Here is a 16735-nt window from a genome sequence, read left to right as displayed (position 1 = left end):
CCAGTTTTCCCTCAATGCCTCAGTATTGTCTATTTGCATAGATGAGAGAGAGGGTCCTGCTTTCTTTGTTTTGTCTACTCCGGGAATCAGCATGGACCAACGGAGAGGAGGGAGAGGGCTAATAAGGAGGCAGTAACAAGAAGAAGAAGCAGGGAAGAATGAGCAAAGGGCAGGACGACTAAGGAAATACGGTAGTCCCCCTTATCCGTGGTTTTGCTTTCTGCAGTTTCAGTTAATCATGGTCCAAAAATATTAAAAGGAAAATTCCAGAAATAAACAATTCACAAGTTTTAAACTGCTCACCATTCTGAGTAGCATGATGAAACTTCATGCCATCCCAAGCCATGCCCCCCAGGATGTGAATCATCTCCCTGTCCACCATGTCCAGGCTGTGGACACGCCCCACCCAGTAGTCACTTAATAGCTATCTCAGTTATCAGAAGGAAAACACATATTATACACAGGGTTTGGTAGTATCTGCACTTTCAGGTATCCACTGGGCAGCTTGGAATTTATCTGTCACGGACAAGGAGGGATTGCTGCACACAGAAGATGAGGTGATGAGTGTGGCATCTCCCAGGAAGGGAAGGGCACACTCTGTTGGAGACAAGGCTGAGCTGGTAGAACTTCCCTCCACCATGTTTGTTCTGTGCACTATACTCTAGTCTCCATAACAACCATGGGTTTTCCCACAGTCATCTTAAAGTTCACAAATCTTGTCTGAAGAAATGATGACACAGAATGACTTGCTCCCCACCCCACCCCTACCACCCAAAGTCCAGGATCAAAACAGCTTCTACCAAGCGGAGACTCCTCCCTTCTCCCATCAAAAGCATCACTCTGCGCTCTAGGCAATATCATGCCAGCCAGAAAAACCAACCAATCTGAGCACCAGAAACCAGGAGAAAGTCCAGAACATTTCCTGAGCTCCAGCCAGGACCCAGGGACAGCCGAGAAGGGCTCCTTACCCAATCTGGCGGTTGGTGGAAGGTGCCTGGGTGATGACGGAGCTGGACTGGGGCGACGGCATGGCTTGCTGAATCACAACGCTGGTGTCGTGGTTGGGCAGCCGAGCACTGCTAAGCTGGTGAGTTCCGGGCCCTGTCATGGCCCCACCAACTGCATTATGCATTGAGATATTCTGCCAAGAGAAGACACAGGGGAAAGGTCAGGAGGAGTCAATGTTTTTATTCTACTCTCAAGCTCTCAAAGGCCAAAACTGGGAATCTAGTCATGTCAACTATATAGAGAGTTATGGCTTCCGGCAAGCTGTAGGCCCATTCATCTTGTTATAACATACAGCTACGAGGAGATGAAAAATAACTACTCACCCTTAGAGTAAAGCATGTGAGAAAATGCCTTAAAGTTTCCTTATCACTGTCCTGCCATTCTGATGTGAGGTTTGCATCAGAGACATTTAGTGCCTGCCTTCTCTGACTGGGGGGATGAATATCAGATTTGAAAATGATTTTTGTGATAAGTGCATAATACTGTGATTTAGTGAATAGTCATTCTGCATCCTGCTTTGCATGACAAGCACACTGGTTTTTTCCTTTCATTTTTAGTCCTATAAGTGTGCCCAACCATATATATATATATACATATTTTTTAAAGAACACGACTACCTTTCCAAATCATAATCTCAGGACTCAGGACACAAGCTCAGTAACCTGTGGAATGAGGTTGGATGACTGGAATACATGACAAGACATCTGAGATCCAATGATTAGAGCAAGAGTTACCGCTTTCTGCTGTATTTTCATAAAATCCATCTCTCACAATGCATAGAGTAATGGAAACACAGAACAATAATTGAGCATCTAGTTACTTGTTCCCTGTCTTTTCCTCTGGAACATAGGATGCTTGCATTCACAGCTCTATCCCACGGTGCTTGGACCACAGTAGGCATTCAGTAGATGTATATTAATAGCATGGATAAACCAGTGAAAGAACATGAGATGCCTGAGTCACTGACAGGACCTAATATCATGTATTTATTTCTGATGCCTTCAAATGAAGGCTTATTTGTTTAAAATTCAAAAGCAAGTAAAATATGTGAGGGAGCTCTTCATGGAAAAGAAAGTTACTCAGACAACTAGAGAAAATTCACACTGAGCAGAGAAGGCTGATCAACACATTGGGACCAAAAGGTCAGAAAGAAATTTAGAAACCAGTAAAGAAAGAGAAAGTGGCATAGTGCTTATGCCTGTAATGCCAGCACTTTGGGAGGCTGAGGCAGGAGGATCACTTGAGCCCAGGAGTTTGAGGCTGCAGTAAGCCAGGATTACACCTCTACACTCCACATTACAGCCTGAGGGACAGAGTGAGACTCTGTCTCAAAAAAAGAAAAAAAAAAAAAAAGAAAAGAAATGAAAGAGAAAGAGAAAGTTCTTGGCCAAAAAAGTAATAGGTAAGGGCAATAAGTAAATCTCTACAAGTGGCAAGGTACAGCTCTTCAGCCTAGAAGGGTGGGGAAATTTAAGAGGTCTATTAGACAATAGGTTGAGGATGGGAGGGGAAAAATGGAGTGTCACTAGCAATTTACTAAAGAAAAAATATATATATATCTGTCTGCGCTTTGGTGTTAGCAAAGAAAAAATAAATGTTACCCAAGAGACCTAGAAGTGGTCCTTTGAAGTTCTTCTGCAAAGAAAAGGATTTCCTGCACTAAGTGTTAAACGATGGTGATAACATATACGGTATTTGGGGTGGCTGTGTCCATCACATTGCACCTTTCCCAGGTTTCTGATTTCTAAATCCTGACCACACAATTTGTCAGGAGTCCAGATGGAAACTGGGCACCTGGCTTAGACTGTGAGCCTACTGTGTTGTCGTGGGACCCCAAAGGCAGGAACAGGCTTATATATACTCACAGTCCAAAGGCTTTTCTCTTATACACTGGAAAATTTTTCTGACGTGGGAAAATACTGTGATTGGGTAAAGTAAGATGAAAGGAAATGGTGATCTGCATTGGTGGCAGTGCAGGAACACACTGTAGTTCTTTTATAGGATCTAGAGATTTAGAGAATTGGACTAAAAATGATAATGAAAATAAAGAAAATTGTGTTATTTCTTTTGAAAGTGAACCTTGACAAACTTATTTCCCTGGGTCTTAATGAGGTCAGAAACTATAGGTATTATTTTGTCCATTGTTTAAGTTCAAAGACACTTAAAATTTTTCATCTAGCTCACAGTCACCTACTCTATCAATAATAGATCCAAGGCACAGAACCATTTTTGACTCTCCTTTTAGAATTATTGATGCTGTACAATTTAATTTTTAAGATCACAATCTTTAAATTCACAAAGAAAATTATAAAACATACGGACTCTCCTTGAATTATCCTGGATGCTTCTTTTCCATCACCCTCTTTGGCAGTTTCCAAGTTCTACAAATTTAACTAAGTGTCCCTCATCTCTTCCAATCTTTCCATCCATCCTTCTACCAACCTATAACCAACTGCCATCATCTTCTATCCTTGTCTAGACAATGGGCTCCTTCATGCGCTCTGGCTTCTCTTCCTCCTTTTTCCCCTACTACAGCCACTGTGATCTTTTCAAAATGCAAAAGTCATCACATCACACACGGCGTATGTGAGGTTCCCCTCCCACCCACTCCCCAGAACATACACCCTAAGCCATCGGTTTGGAGTCACTGGCAGCACTCCTTGTATGTCTCCGAAGCCCGTGTAGGACTCTTTCTACCTCCCAGCTCAGCTCACACCACCTCTACTCTTGCTCCCTGTGATTCATTCCACATTCTAATTTCCTAACCTCGTACTAACCATACTGCGCTCCGGCATCGGGCCTTGTATGCTGCTTTCTAACGCCAATGCCCTTGCTCTGCCTATACCTTCAGACCTCAGAATCAATCATCATGTAGGCAAGCCTTTCCTGCCCACACCCACCCAAGTGATGGGCACCATCTCCTTTTCCTTTACAATACAATGGTTTACAATTGTTCTTGATTGTTTGATTAATAGCTGTTTCTCCCCTAGACTGTAAGCCCAATGAGAGAAGAAACTAAATCTGATTTTACTCCCCATTGTCTCCATTGCCTAACTTTGTGCCTGACATATCAGAGTGTTCAATAACTATTGAGTGAATGGGTGAACTATAACATTCCTAGAATATTCCATATGATGAAACATTACCTGTTTGTTCCCTGGTCAATTTTCGAGAGTGCTAATGTCCTGTCTGTTCACCTTGCAATATACAAGTATGCAATAATGCAGTTTTAGATACTAAGGTATTGTTAAATTATGGTTCAGTTGTGGGCTGAGGAAATAGAGAGGATCAGGATTAAGAAGAAAGCCACAAGCCTTGTATATATAATAAAAAGTAAAACCTTTTTAAAAATATGAAAGGGGCCATTGAAGGAAGATGCTGAGAGTTGAGCTTCCAATCTTTGAGCACTTTGGCTCAAATGATGGACACAACCACCATTCCTTACATCCACCATGGAAAAAGACAAAGAAAACTGGCTTATGCTGCAGCACAAAGAATAGGTTTAATTTCTTCAGAGTAAAGCATGTTAAATAAGAGAAAGAAGTAATCCCCTCTCCCCAGAAAAGCTTAAGAATCTTCTCTGAGAATCACCAAAAGGAATACTAATCACTATCTATGAATATGTCCAACATTCTCCTTCATCAACACTTTAAAGGCATCTCTTCATCTCTGTGATCTCTACAGAAATGGAAAAGGCTCCTGAAAGACATATTCTAGCTCTTCTGTAATCTCTTCTTTACCCAACACATAAAATCTGCAAATTCTCCAGTCTTCTCCCAGATTCAGAGAGTAATTTCAAAACATTTTGGAAAAATAAACAACCCAGCAAAAGCATTATCATTTCACACTAAGAGACGGCAATTTTTTTTCTTTAAGCATTACATAGTAACTACTCAAACACGAAATTACTTCCTGAGTTCACATTGTCCCAATTATGGGTTCAAAACCTGTCTTCATCGATAAAAAAAAAAATTGCATTTTACCTCCAGATAAATTAAATCTCCAATTTCAAAAACACAAAGAGTGACTCTATCTTGCTGAGTTATTTCTGATAGTACAGGTGGGTAGATGTGAAGTTGGTGGAACAATGTCACCAAACTAGTGGATGGATGTCAGTATGCAGGGAAGGACCAGAGGTGTTCCTCGAAGCTGCCCTTGGCCTTTTCTTGTTCAACATTTTTTATCAACAGTTTGGATGAAGAGGTAAAAATCATGCTTGTCAAATCTGCAGTTGACACAAAGTTGGGAGGCATAGCTAATGTTCTGGATAGGATAATCAGGTTTTACTTGAGCCAACTGTGTGATCTGGCCTCCAAAAATGCTAACATAAATCTAGGTTGCTTTATGAGAAGTGAAACATCCAGATCTAAAGAAGTAATTATTCCACTGTAGAGTACATTGGATTGACCACATTTGGCCACCACATTTTAAGGGGAAAATTGACAAATTAGTGTGAATGAAGGTATCCAAAATGTATCACAGGAAGAGCAGTAGAAGAATCAGAGAATATTTAGTCTGAAGAGGAGACTTAAAGGGTCATGCTAACTGCTTTAAAAAATTTGCAAGATTAGACATAGTCTTTGTTGCTCCAGATGGCATAATTTCTTTTCTTTTCTTGTTTTTTGTTGTTGTTGTTGTTGTTGTTTGTTTGTTTGTTTTTTTCAGATGGAGTCTCCTTCTGTCACCCAGGCTGGAGTGCAATGACACGGTCTCAGCTCACTGCAATCTCTGTCTCCTGGGTTCAAGTAATTTTCCTGCCTCGGCCTCCTGACTAGCTGGGACTACAGGCACGTGCCACCACACCTGGCTAATTTTTGTATTTTTAGTAGAGATGGGGTTTCACTGTGTTGACCACGCTGGTCTTGAACTCCTGACCTTTTGATCCACCCACCTCCCAAAGTGCTAGGATTACAGGTGTGAGCCATGGCGCCCAGCCAGAGGGCATAATTTCAAAAATGTAATAATGATGATAAAAGTCAATAATAATTACACTTTGAGTACCTATGTTGAAGCAGGCACAATGGTAGATGCTTTATAAACGGCATCTTTAGTCTTCACAATGACCCTCAAGAGGTAGGCATTACTATACTTATTGTAAGATGAGAAAAAGAGTAAACTCCTCACCAATACCAATACCATACCACTCACCTCTGGCCACCCTCACTCCCAGTGGGGTGATACTTTCAAGGTACAGATATGACCTTCTGTCAGAACAAATTTACCAATATGTAGGGATATCCAAAGACAAAACAAGCTCCCTGTAACATACTGAACTTCCTGGCACTAGAGTTAAGCCAGAATGAGTGGCCATTTGTCAGCTATGTCACCAAAAGGATTCCTGCCTCAGAAGGGAGATGGCACCAGATGACCTCCAAGGTCTCTTTTATTGCTAAGATTCTCTCATTTATGATACATGGTTCATGCTTTGGCTCAAATGTTTCCAAATGATTAGTAATGTGTAATAGTGTTGAAAATATACAGGCTTGGGAGTTAAGAGGTCTATTCTAGTCCAGTTTGTCTACCGTTCCTTGTAGTCATGTAACCTGGATGAATCATTCAACCTCGCTGGGCTCAGTAGCCTCATCATTAAAGGAGGGGGCTGGACCACATGGTCTTCATGATCTTTTCCAGCTCTGATACTCCACAAGTCTCTTCCTATATTTTATGAGACACTAAATATCCAAACAGACTTTTAGACTCTGATTCATGGACCTACAAACGTTGATTTTTCTCCATAACCATAAGCTTTTGTAGAAGTGAGCCTTCCAAAAATTATAGCTTTCTGCCAAACCCCAAGGGATCATGATTCAAGAAACGGATCTAACAAAAAGTACAATCTCTCAACCACCAAAGATGAAAGCTCCACTTTAAACAAACGATCTTCACCGAAATTTCTCCCTCTTTGATTCACATTTCTCAGCATGTCCTTTGACTTCTTCCTTTCCTCAAGTATTTTGGGATGCTTTGCTCTCCATTCATTATTGTTCTGAGACATAAAGGGTGTGAATGAAATGAGAAGCAGGGGAATAATGAGTCTTGATTGCATACTCCTGAGCTTGAGGTAGAGTGGTAATTGTCTTTCTGCATGCATGGGCTTGGTATACAAAATGCAAAAAAAAAAAAACAATCTGATGCACATAAGTATACATCCATGTTCTTAAAAATAACTATAATTTTAGGGTGTGGTAATGAAGGATGAAGGTAATGGACCACAATTGAAAGTGAAGGTTGGAGCATATAGGCAAAATGATGTTGATTCCTGTAAGGTCTCAAAATGTTATCTGCAAATCTATATTCCATCCAACTGCCACTGTGGGGAGACTTTATGGGATTTTCCATAAAGAGCCAGGGTCATCTTAACTCACATTTACGAGTTGTGCAATCTTAGAGTTGTCTGCATCTTAATGATGCCTGGGCAGTTATGAAGACTTTCAGAAGTTCCCAGATGTAAACATCCCTGAACTGCATCCAAAAGATATGCAAGACATTCACAGAATAATGAAGGTTCTAACCCTCTGGAAGCTACTAGGCTTTCTGGGGTATAGAAAGGATGTTAGAGAGTCCTGATTCCCATGTTTGGTGCTCTCAGGAGCTATGTATCAGGACAGGTATTTTTTGGATCTTACTAAGAGGACAGGCTGCCCCATGACCAAGGGGATAGTGAGGTATCAGAGGAGACATGGAGTAGAGGAGGGCACCAGGGACCATGCAGGCCACCTCTCCCTCCTAGCATTCTGTGCAGCACAGTCACACAGGGCAAGGTGGACAACACAAGGTAAGAAAGCATCTCAGGTCATCTCTTCAGAAGGGAGAGGAGAGCACAGGGGGCTATGAAAACTCTAGCCTTGATATACACATTTACATTCTGCTTTTTAACTAAGAAAATTAGCCAGGCATGGTGGCAGACACCTGTGGTCCCAGCGACTTGAGAGGCTGAGGCAGGAGGATCACTTGAGCCCAGGAGCTTGAGGCTGCAGTGAGCCATGATTATACCACTGCACTCCAGCCTGGGGGAGAGAGTGAGACCCTGTCTCGAAGTTAATTCATTCATTCATTTTGCTTTTTCAGTTTGCTATTTAACTCTGACAAATTCCAAGAGGTACCATAGTATAAAAGAAAAACATAAGCACTAGAATGGACCAGACCTAGGATCAAGTTTGCATCAGCTCCGTTGTGTCTGGGGCACATCATTGAAGTCCTCTGAGCCATACCTTTCTCATCTTTAAAATGGAGATAATCATCTAAAGGACAGGATTAGCATCAGAATCATGTGAGATGACGGATGTCCCAGCACAGTGTCTGAAAACAAAAATATACTTCTTTCCTTTCAGTAAAGTCCAGAACATGAGGCACAGAGACAAAACGTACAGTCTGGTGGCTGCTCCCCATGACTGATATTAGGATTAGTAATATTAATAATGGCTAACACTGATACAGCATTATTGTATGTCAGAAAACTCATTTAACTCTTATCATCAGTCTAGAAGGTAGGCATATGGTTACTATACAGTTGAGGACATTGACACAAGGAGGTTAAGTGACTTGCTGAAAATCACACAGCCAATAAGTGGAAAAGCTCAGCTCTAGGCAGTTTGGCTTCAGACCTCTTAACCAGGCACATCACCACTAAGTCCTGCTGCTTCTAAAGTCTTGTTGTACAAATATTTTTTGTAGAAAGTGACTTGGCAAAAACTAAGGTATGCCTGCTATTCTTACAATGGGCACTATAAATGAGTGATTAATTAATATTGGTATGTGGTCTGAGAAATACACAACAGTATATCTGGCGTACCACTAATCTGGATCAATGTCATCACCACCACCTTCACAGCTGGAAAAGCTTGGATATACACCGTGAATTCATTTCAAAACGTCTGATGAGTGTCCCTTATCTAAAAGTCATGCTGTAGGCATAGGCAGCTCCCCTTTGACTTGAGGGAAGACATCACAGTAGGTAGAGAGGCAGCTTGCACACTGACATAATCATCAGTGGCTTTAGCACCCTCACCCATTGCCAGAAGCAGACGGCCCCCATAAGGGAGGTTCTAGACTTGGGGTTGTCAGCTCCTGAGCAGCAAGATCTGCCCAGCTTGCTGAGGCTCCCCTCCAATCCCCAGAACTCTGTCATTCTTTCTAATACTGGGTTTGAGGCAATGGAGCCCTGAACCATCCCTGTGAGCATTTGATAGCTATTCATTTAATCCTGTAGTCAAATATTCAAGACAACAAATACCTTCTCAGGTGCCACCCTTGACTGTGAGAAACAGTTTCCCAGTGTCTCTCAAAGAAAGACTCTGCCCCTTCCTGGTCAGTTTCTTAACGCCTTGGACTGTCCATGTTTCTGTTCTCATCTCCCACATTACTGTTTTGGTTGTCTTTGCTAAATATAATCATATGGGTTAAAAGGAGAGAAATAGCTGGACTTTATTCAGGTTACTGGAATCAAGACTGAGCAAATTTCTTTGATTGATGTATCCACCAAAATCCTGGACGTCAGAAACTAGTCTCATGCCATTAAAAATCACGTAACTGGCCTGGCTGGTGGCTCACGACTGTAATCCCAGCACTTTGGGAGGCCGAGGCAGGTGGATCACCTGAAGTTAAGAGGTCAAGACCAGCCTGGCCAACATGGTGAAATCCCATATCTACTAAAAAATACAAAAATTTGCTGGGCATGGTGGTGGATGCCTGTAATCCCAGGTACTCGAGATGCTAAGGCAGGGAGAATTGCTTGAACCTGGGAGGCAGAGGCTGCGATGAGCCAAGATCACACCACTGCGCTCCAGCCTGGGCAACACAGTGAGACTCCATCTCGAAAAATAAAAATGACATAACTGTTTACTGTTCTTGGAGCAGAAAACATGCTGTGTTCACCTGAAAATAACCAGTGCCTGCCTCCATGCTGTGTGCTTGGTAGATAGCAATGGATTCAATTATTTTGCAAATAAATGAATGATATGTGATCTTCAGCAAGCTTATAGCACCTCTGCACTTCAGTTTTCTCAGTTGTTAAATAGAGACAACCCTATCTGATAAGGTTTTTGTAAATATTAAATCAGGTCATACAAGCATAGCATTTAATGCAATGTTGGACAATTAACTGTCCAATAAATGTTAGCAGCTATTATTCTAATTATCACTATTCTCATCATCATTACTATCACTGCTAATACCAGATAGTATCAGCTAACTATTCCTTAGTCCTCCACCTTATCCCACACACACTTCTTTCAAAGCCCTTAGAACACACTGGTATATGTATTATGTTTAAAGTCAGTCTTCCTTCTAGCTATGAACACTTTGATGATGGGGACAGGTTCTGATTTCCTATCATTGTCCTCAGGGGCTAATACAATGCCCATCACATAGATGTTTGCTGAGTGAGTATACAGAGCAGTACAATGAGTGCTGTGGAACAAGAGAAAATAAAAAGTCAGCCCTCTCCTTACTAGAGTGAGCCTCCAGCTTAGAAGGAATATGAAAAGTAGGGAAGAGAAGGGATGAAAAACACATGAATCTGAAAAATACCTTCACACACAAACACACACACACTATGGAAGCAGAGAAATATGTGTCACCGAGAGCCAATTATTCCATGTTCTGAAGGGCAAGAGGCTGGTCAGCAGGTCTGTGTTTTCATCTAAACTCCAACACTAAACACATGATCCTGCTGAACTTCTCCAGTCTGTCAATTTTGTCTTCATGATTCCCACAGCCACCTTGCCTTTTCTTGACCATCCCACTAGCTTTAGATGTCTGTCACCTCCTGTCCTGATCATACAATTGCTTCCTACCGATAAGGAGCCTGGTTCCTGGCTTCCAATCCTTTTAGTCCCTCCCCAAACACTCCAGACCCTGTTCTCCAATTAATTGATGTAATTCAGCACTTTCCTAATGCTACTCTCCAGCTCTGAAACCTGCTATAGCTCCCCATTACCATCAGTAAAAACCCACACTTAGCCTTGCCTTCAAGACTCTATATTTCCAGCCTCATCTCCTACCACTATCTCCTGTGCAAACCCTAAACTCCAGCCACCCTGGTCTATTCATTACACAACTAGTGACTTCAAATTTTTACCTTCATACCTTTGCCTGTACATGCCCCAGACATAGAATTTCCTTTCCTTTCCTTCTCTCTGCCTAGCTAAATCCTGTCCTCTAAGCAATAAATGTGTTGATTGATCAATGACATTTTCTCAAGTACAAAATGAGGATCATGTACCCTTGCTTCCTTTGACCTACAAAGTAAAGATATAGCAATGGTTTGAAAAGAGCTTTAGTAACATACATACTATCTTACAACCCTGAGCTTCTCTGCTCTGACATCCTTGTTCTTAGAATGATTCCCTTTCTCTCCCCTTTTCAGGTTCATCTTAAACGTCACCTCCCTAACTAAAGGTATTCCACCTGTTATCTTCTACTTCAGCAGCCCAATCCTTAGCATGTTTCACAGTGTGCAATTGTCATTACTACTATTTCCAGTTCACTGTACAATAAATTCCAGGAAGAAAGGAACACAGCCTCTCTTGTTTTCTCTTCTATCGCTAGCACCTAGCTCAGTGCCTGGCACAGAACTATATAAATTACCATTGGCTGGATAGATAAATGAACTGTGATTTTTGAGGTGTTGAAATGTGACTAAAGAGCAACTGATAGACAATTTCCTCTTGTCTAAGTCAAGAACATGGTCATCTTAAGCCTGTGATCCTAATATAAAAAGATAACATTGGCCGGGTGCGGTGGCTTACGCCTATAATCCCAGCTCTTTGGGAGGCTGAGGCGGGCAGATTGCCTGAGCTCAGGAGTTTGTGACCAGCCTGGGCAACACGGTGAAACCCTGTCTCTACTAAAATACAAAAAATTAGCTGGGTATGGTGGCACATGCCTGTAATCCCAGCTACTCAGGAGTCTGAGGTAGGAGAATCGCTTGAACCTGCGAGGTGGAGGTTGCAGTGAGCTGAGATCATGCCACTGCACCCCAGCCTGGCTGATAGAGTGAGACTCTGTCTCAAAAAAAAAAAAAAATTTGCTGATTTGAGTTATCCTAAGTCATATCAACATGCAGAGGCCAGAGGCCAGCAAGCAGCTTAACAGTCTCCCCAATTTACCATGTGTCTGGTCAACCAGAGCCACTGATGGAAGTGAGGGCCCTTCCAAGTGACTGGAAAACTGACAGGAAAAACCAAAGCAACGTGACTAGAAACAAGCGAGGAAAGGAGTCCCGAGGCAGGTGTGAGGCAGATAAACAGAAGGCAACAATGACCTTGCCAAGCTCTCACACCTGTGTAGTGTGGGAGAAGAAAGGATATTTAAAAATCACAAAAGCGGTGCAGCGCGTGCAGAGAAATGCTGAGCATTTGCACACTGCGAATCTAGTCTGGCTGTGCAAGAGGCAAATGGCCCATTCTAGAATTACTAAACAAATGTCTCTCCCTTCCTTACCAGAAATTTGCGAAGTTACTAAAAATATGGACACGTATAAAAGTACCACGAGGATGCTGAAGGGTCTATTTCTTCAGCATTTCGAAGAGATTCCAATGCATACCTACTTAATGACCAGAAATATAAATGTAGCACTCTCTGGAAAGCTGCTAATGATATATTACAGATCTAAGAAGAGACTCACCTTTGCCTTTCAATTGCCCAAGCCCCCCTTTCTCAGCTCCTGTTCTCTCCTGGCCAAAACAGCTGGAGGGTAGGGCTGGCTAAGTTGAAATTGCTTGAAAACTCCCTTGCCTGGAGCATTGGTTGGGCACCTGCATTCTGGAATAGTTGGCAAATTATACTCTTAACATAAAATAGAAATGCTATCTTCAGTGGAAAGGAAAATGTGCTACAAGTTAGACTTCCTCCTCCAAAACAATAAAGAAAAGAGGTGCTTGCTGCTTCATTTCACTTCTGGTGGAACCTGTCAGGTAGCTCTTCATGAATGGCCTTGCATTGTAAATTGTCTCGTACTTGCAAATGTAAGTTACTGCTGTGCTGTTCTAATGATCAGTGTTAATTCAGCAGCCTATTTCTATCCTGGGAAGTGGTTGTTTCACTGGGGAATAAGTACCTTTGAACCACCGTTGCTTCCAACCAAACTTAATCGTCATTAACAGTATTTCCTTTTTCTTAAAGCAAAAACCAAACTAAGTAATGCAGCAGAGAAACTCAATGAGAGGCTTAGTCTGTCTTATTTTATGACATCTGAAATTAAAGAGATAACATTTTTCCTTGATCACAGCAAACAAAACAGCATTTGTTAGGTAGCACAGGGGATAATACACTGGCCACAACTGGGCATGACAGAGCCCAAAGAAACTTCTGGAAATCCTGTCTGAATATTAAAAACAAACTTCATCAATTTCTCCTAGCACAGTTTGGGTTCTCTGGATCCCTAGGGGTCCCTAGTGCAATAGTAGTCACTGAGATAGTTTTCATTTTTACAGCTCCTGCAAGGTACTCCAGAAACCTGCATGCTATAACCTATTACCACTGTGATTTCATTTCCTGCTACTCTACCCCATCACTCTGTTGTTGCAGACTCATAAGGACCTCCTTGATATTCTGTGAACACACAGGAGCCTTGGCACCAGCTGTTTCCCTAAACTGGAAGGCTTCTTCCCACATATCCCCAGTTCCTTCCCTCATCTCTTCCAAGTCTTTCCTTAAATGTTACCTTCCAATGAGGTTCACATATGAGGCCTGGCCACTTGATCAGAAATTATAGCTCTGCCTCCTTGAAACCAGTTTCACCCTTACTTAATTTATCCTTTCCCATTCATGACATCCTCCCTCACTTATTCTGATCCAAAAGCACCAGACCATTTCTGATCCTTATTCTTCAAATAATAATTCAAAAAAAAAAACAAAACAGAAAACCTAATGGTTCTATTTTTTTCTTAACCATGAAGGATCTCTTTTATGATTTCTTTCTCTGGGATCTCATATCTTTAAAATACTTCTTTAAAAGTCATGAATTCATTTTCCTATACAATCCCCTGCCTTCTGAGTCTATCATATTCCTTAATTTTTAAAATTTCATTTCACTTCATTGTACCGTGAGACTCCACTGTTTCTCAGTATTGTTAACATTGCAGTCAAACAGAAAGAAGGTGATGCTTTAGTCTGAGAAGACTGCATACAAATGCACAATTTCAATTAGAGAGTTTGACTACTTTAACATCTGGGATCCCAGTAGGAAACAGCTAGTACCTTCAAACTGGGTAATGTGAGGAGCATTTAATAAAGAGACTTTTTGCAAAGGTGGGAACAGATTGTAGGAAAGCCACAGATGGTGTAACACCCTGGGGCCAGTTTCAGCAGGGAGCTACAAGAGTAAGAGAAGGAAGAGGTTACCAGGACTCAGGAGAGAGGAAGCCAGGGAGAAGTCAGCAAAAGAAGAGAGAACCATGTGGGGAGACAGTGCTGGGCCAGACCTGTGGCTCCTGGTCGAAGAAAGCAGCCAACTGAAGGAGCTAGGAGAATAGATGTCCAGTCTCTCCCTGCTTCCTTCCTGGAACCTGCAGTGATGACTCCATGGCCATATGCCCAAACCGAACCGGAAAACACCAGTTAAAGGTACTCATTAGATGGTGTGTATGGGCCAGCCATTCAGGGCAAGAGCAGAGTCAAAAAGGGACAGAATGGGCTTGGATGGATGATCAGAAAATACCCAGTACAATTATGTGTTCATCAAACGTGGGTTATTTTTATTTTCTCACCAATATATCCATAATACACATGTTCATTAGAGAAAATTTATACAAGAAAAAGTAAGTCAGAAGGGTAAAAAAAATCATCCATCAACCTAACACGCAGAAAAATAAACTGGCTCTGCACTGACCCACGCACCCAAAAAATCATGACTGGGCTGAGAAAAACAATAGACGGCAGAGCTAAGACGCACCCATCCCATGGTGTGCCCAAGTAACCTGGCTCCACCCCACAAAGATGAGCTCGGGCAAGCGTGGCTTCCCTGAACCCAGTTACACGCCCTGAAATCCAGGTCTCACTTTAAGTCCACAGCTTCCTATCTGTCTACATTCCTCCCAGTGAAACAATTGGGCTTAGAATAAGAACAGCTTTATATGTGGGAGTCACAGAAGGTAGAATTTGGCACCTGGTGTTTATGTATCATAAAGCCATTACCGTGCCGAGCTCAACTCTACTTTCCGCCAAAATTACTGAGCAGGAAGAAAGTGGGCACATCTAGAAGCTGCATTTCTCTACCTAAGACAGCCAGGATATATGGGTTGACTCACTAAGCAGAAGCGCTAATGTCAGTGACATCCATATTTTTATTGAGGCACTCTCCCTGGCAACCTCTCACTCCTGTGAAAAGACACTAAGTCTGCAGGTCCCTGGTCTTTGGCAACTGGAACATGCTATAACATTCCATTTTAAGTTCATTTTCATTCTATTGTGCTCTACTGATAACTTCAACGTGGCACAAATTTACTGATTATTTGATAGACTAAGAAATAATATTTCTAAACCTCAACTCTAGATGAGATCTCAGGGGAATCAGGGATTCACATAAGAACCATACCCATATTGCTGGAGCTTTCAGTAAGTGAGTTCCTGGACAAAAGGCTTTGTAACATTCCCGTTGTGATGACACTCATGTTCTTATGTTAATGATATTTATGTGTTTGTTTGCCTGTTTTTTTTTTATTTTGCTCTAAGATCTGTTTTTTCTTTTTTATTTGAGTGTTGTCCAGTTACTTTTAAAGAAATCCAATTATAGCCCTATATGTAAAGAAATACGTTTTTCAGATATCTTTTCACACCTATATAGTTTGCTAGTCACTTTATGAAATAATTTTCAAAACCTATAAATGGATTTAGAAATTTAAATCTGCCCTAAAAAGTCAAATAGAATCTCAGTACAAAACACCTTTTTAAAGGTTTATCATCATTGATAAAAGGTATGGTCAGGGCAAAAGATAAACCACAAAGTATTTGAATTTCTTCTCTTCTTTTCATGTTGGTGAAGTGGCTTTGCCTATGAGTCAATTATGCATTTGTACCTAGTACTGATTTATCTGGGTAGCTAACTACTAATCTCACATCTGCTGGCACAGGAAGAGAGAACAGTTGCCAGCCCTCATAAATGCCTTGTCTTGTATGTTGCTCCATTTATTCTAACATCCTTGCACACCACCATGTTTGATAAAGGTTTAAGTAAGCCCATATGTGGGAAGCTTTTTATTTACACACACACACACACACAATGCAGCTTACAGATCTACGACAACTAGAAGACCTCTAGTGCGCTGGGTCCTACCACCAGCTGAATAAAACTCCAGTGAAGGCGGAGGAGAGGGGAGGAACACCGAGCCAGAATGGGGTACTTATGGTCTTTTATCTTAATTTTTGTGACATGATCCAATTATATCTATTCAATAGTGCCCTCTAATTACTAGTGGAGATGAATAATGAAAGATTCTCCTTGTATTCAAGCTCTCCCCAAGTCTGCTTCCCTCCTTGGCTTGCTCCTATGAACAGTCTAGATTCACATATAGAGCATACCTGGAGCTTGTGGCATGCTCAGCCAAATAAAGGGTCACTTAAAAAACTGGAAATGCCCTCCGGGCCTCTGATAAGAGGCTGTGGCCCAGAGCCGACCTTGTGAATAGCAGGGTGGAATGGAAAGGGACCCTGTCCTGCCTCCGGACACAGTGTCTGTAACCAAATGGGTGCTGCCCAGTAGAGTTACACTTTCAATATGCAAGATTTT

At 41.7% G+C, this 16735-nt stretch overlaps 1 protein-coding gene across 5 annotated transcripts in view; it reads right to left on the bottom strand.

The window, feature by feature from the left end:
• The window catches only part of CREB5 (cAMP responsive element binding protein 5), a 554145-nt gene that overhangs the window by 262381 nt on the left and 275029 nt on the right, over window positions 1-16735 (bottom strand). For all 5 annotated transcript variants that reach the window (XM_011938612.1, XM_011938610.1, XM_011938609.1 and 2 more), the window contains one exon: window positions 969-1141. In XM_011938612.1, the coding sequence (XP_011794002.1) occupies window positions 969-1141 (173 nt within the window). The remainder of the gene's footprint in view (window positions 1-968; window positions 1142-16735) is intronic.

Source organism: Colobus angolensis, unplaced genomic scaffold, assembly GCF_000951035.1.
Source record: "Colobus angolensis palliatus isolate OR3802 unplaced genomic scaffold, Cang.pa_1.0 Scaffold175, whole genome shotgun sequence".
NCBI classification, from domain to species: domain Eukaryota; kingdom Metazoa; phylum Chordata; class Mammalia; order Primates; family Cercopithecidae; genus Colobus; species Colobus angolensis.
Note: the sequence above shows the minus strand (reverse complement) of the source record. Positions and strands in the feature narration are given on the sequence as shown.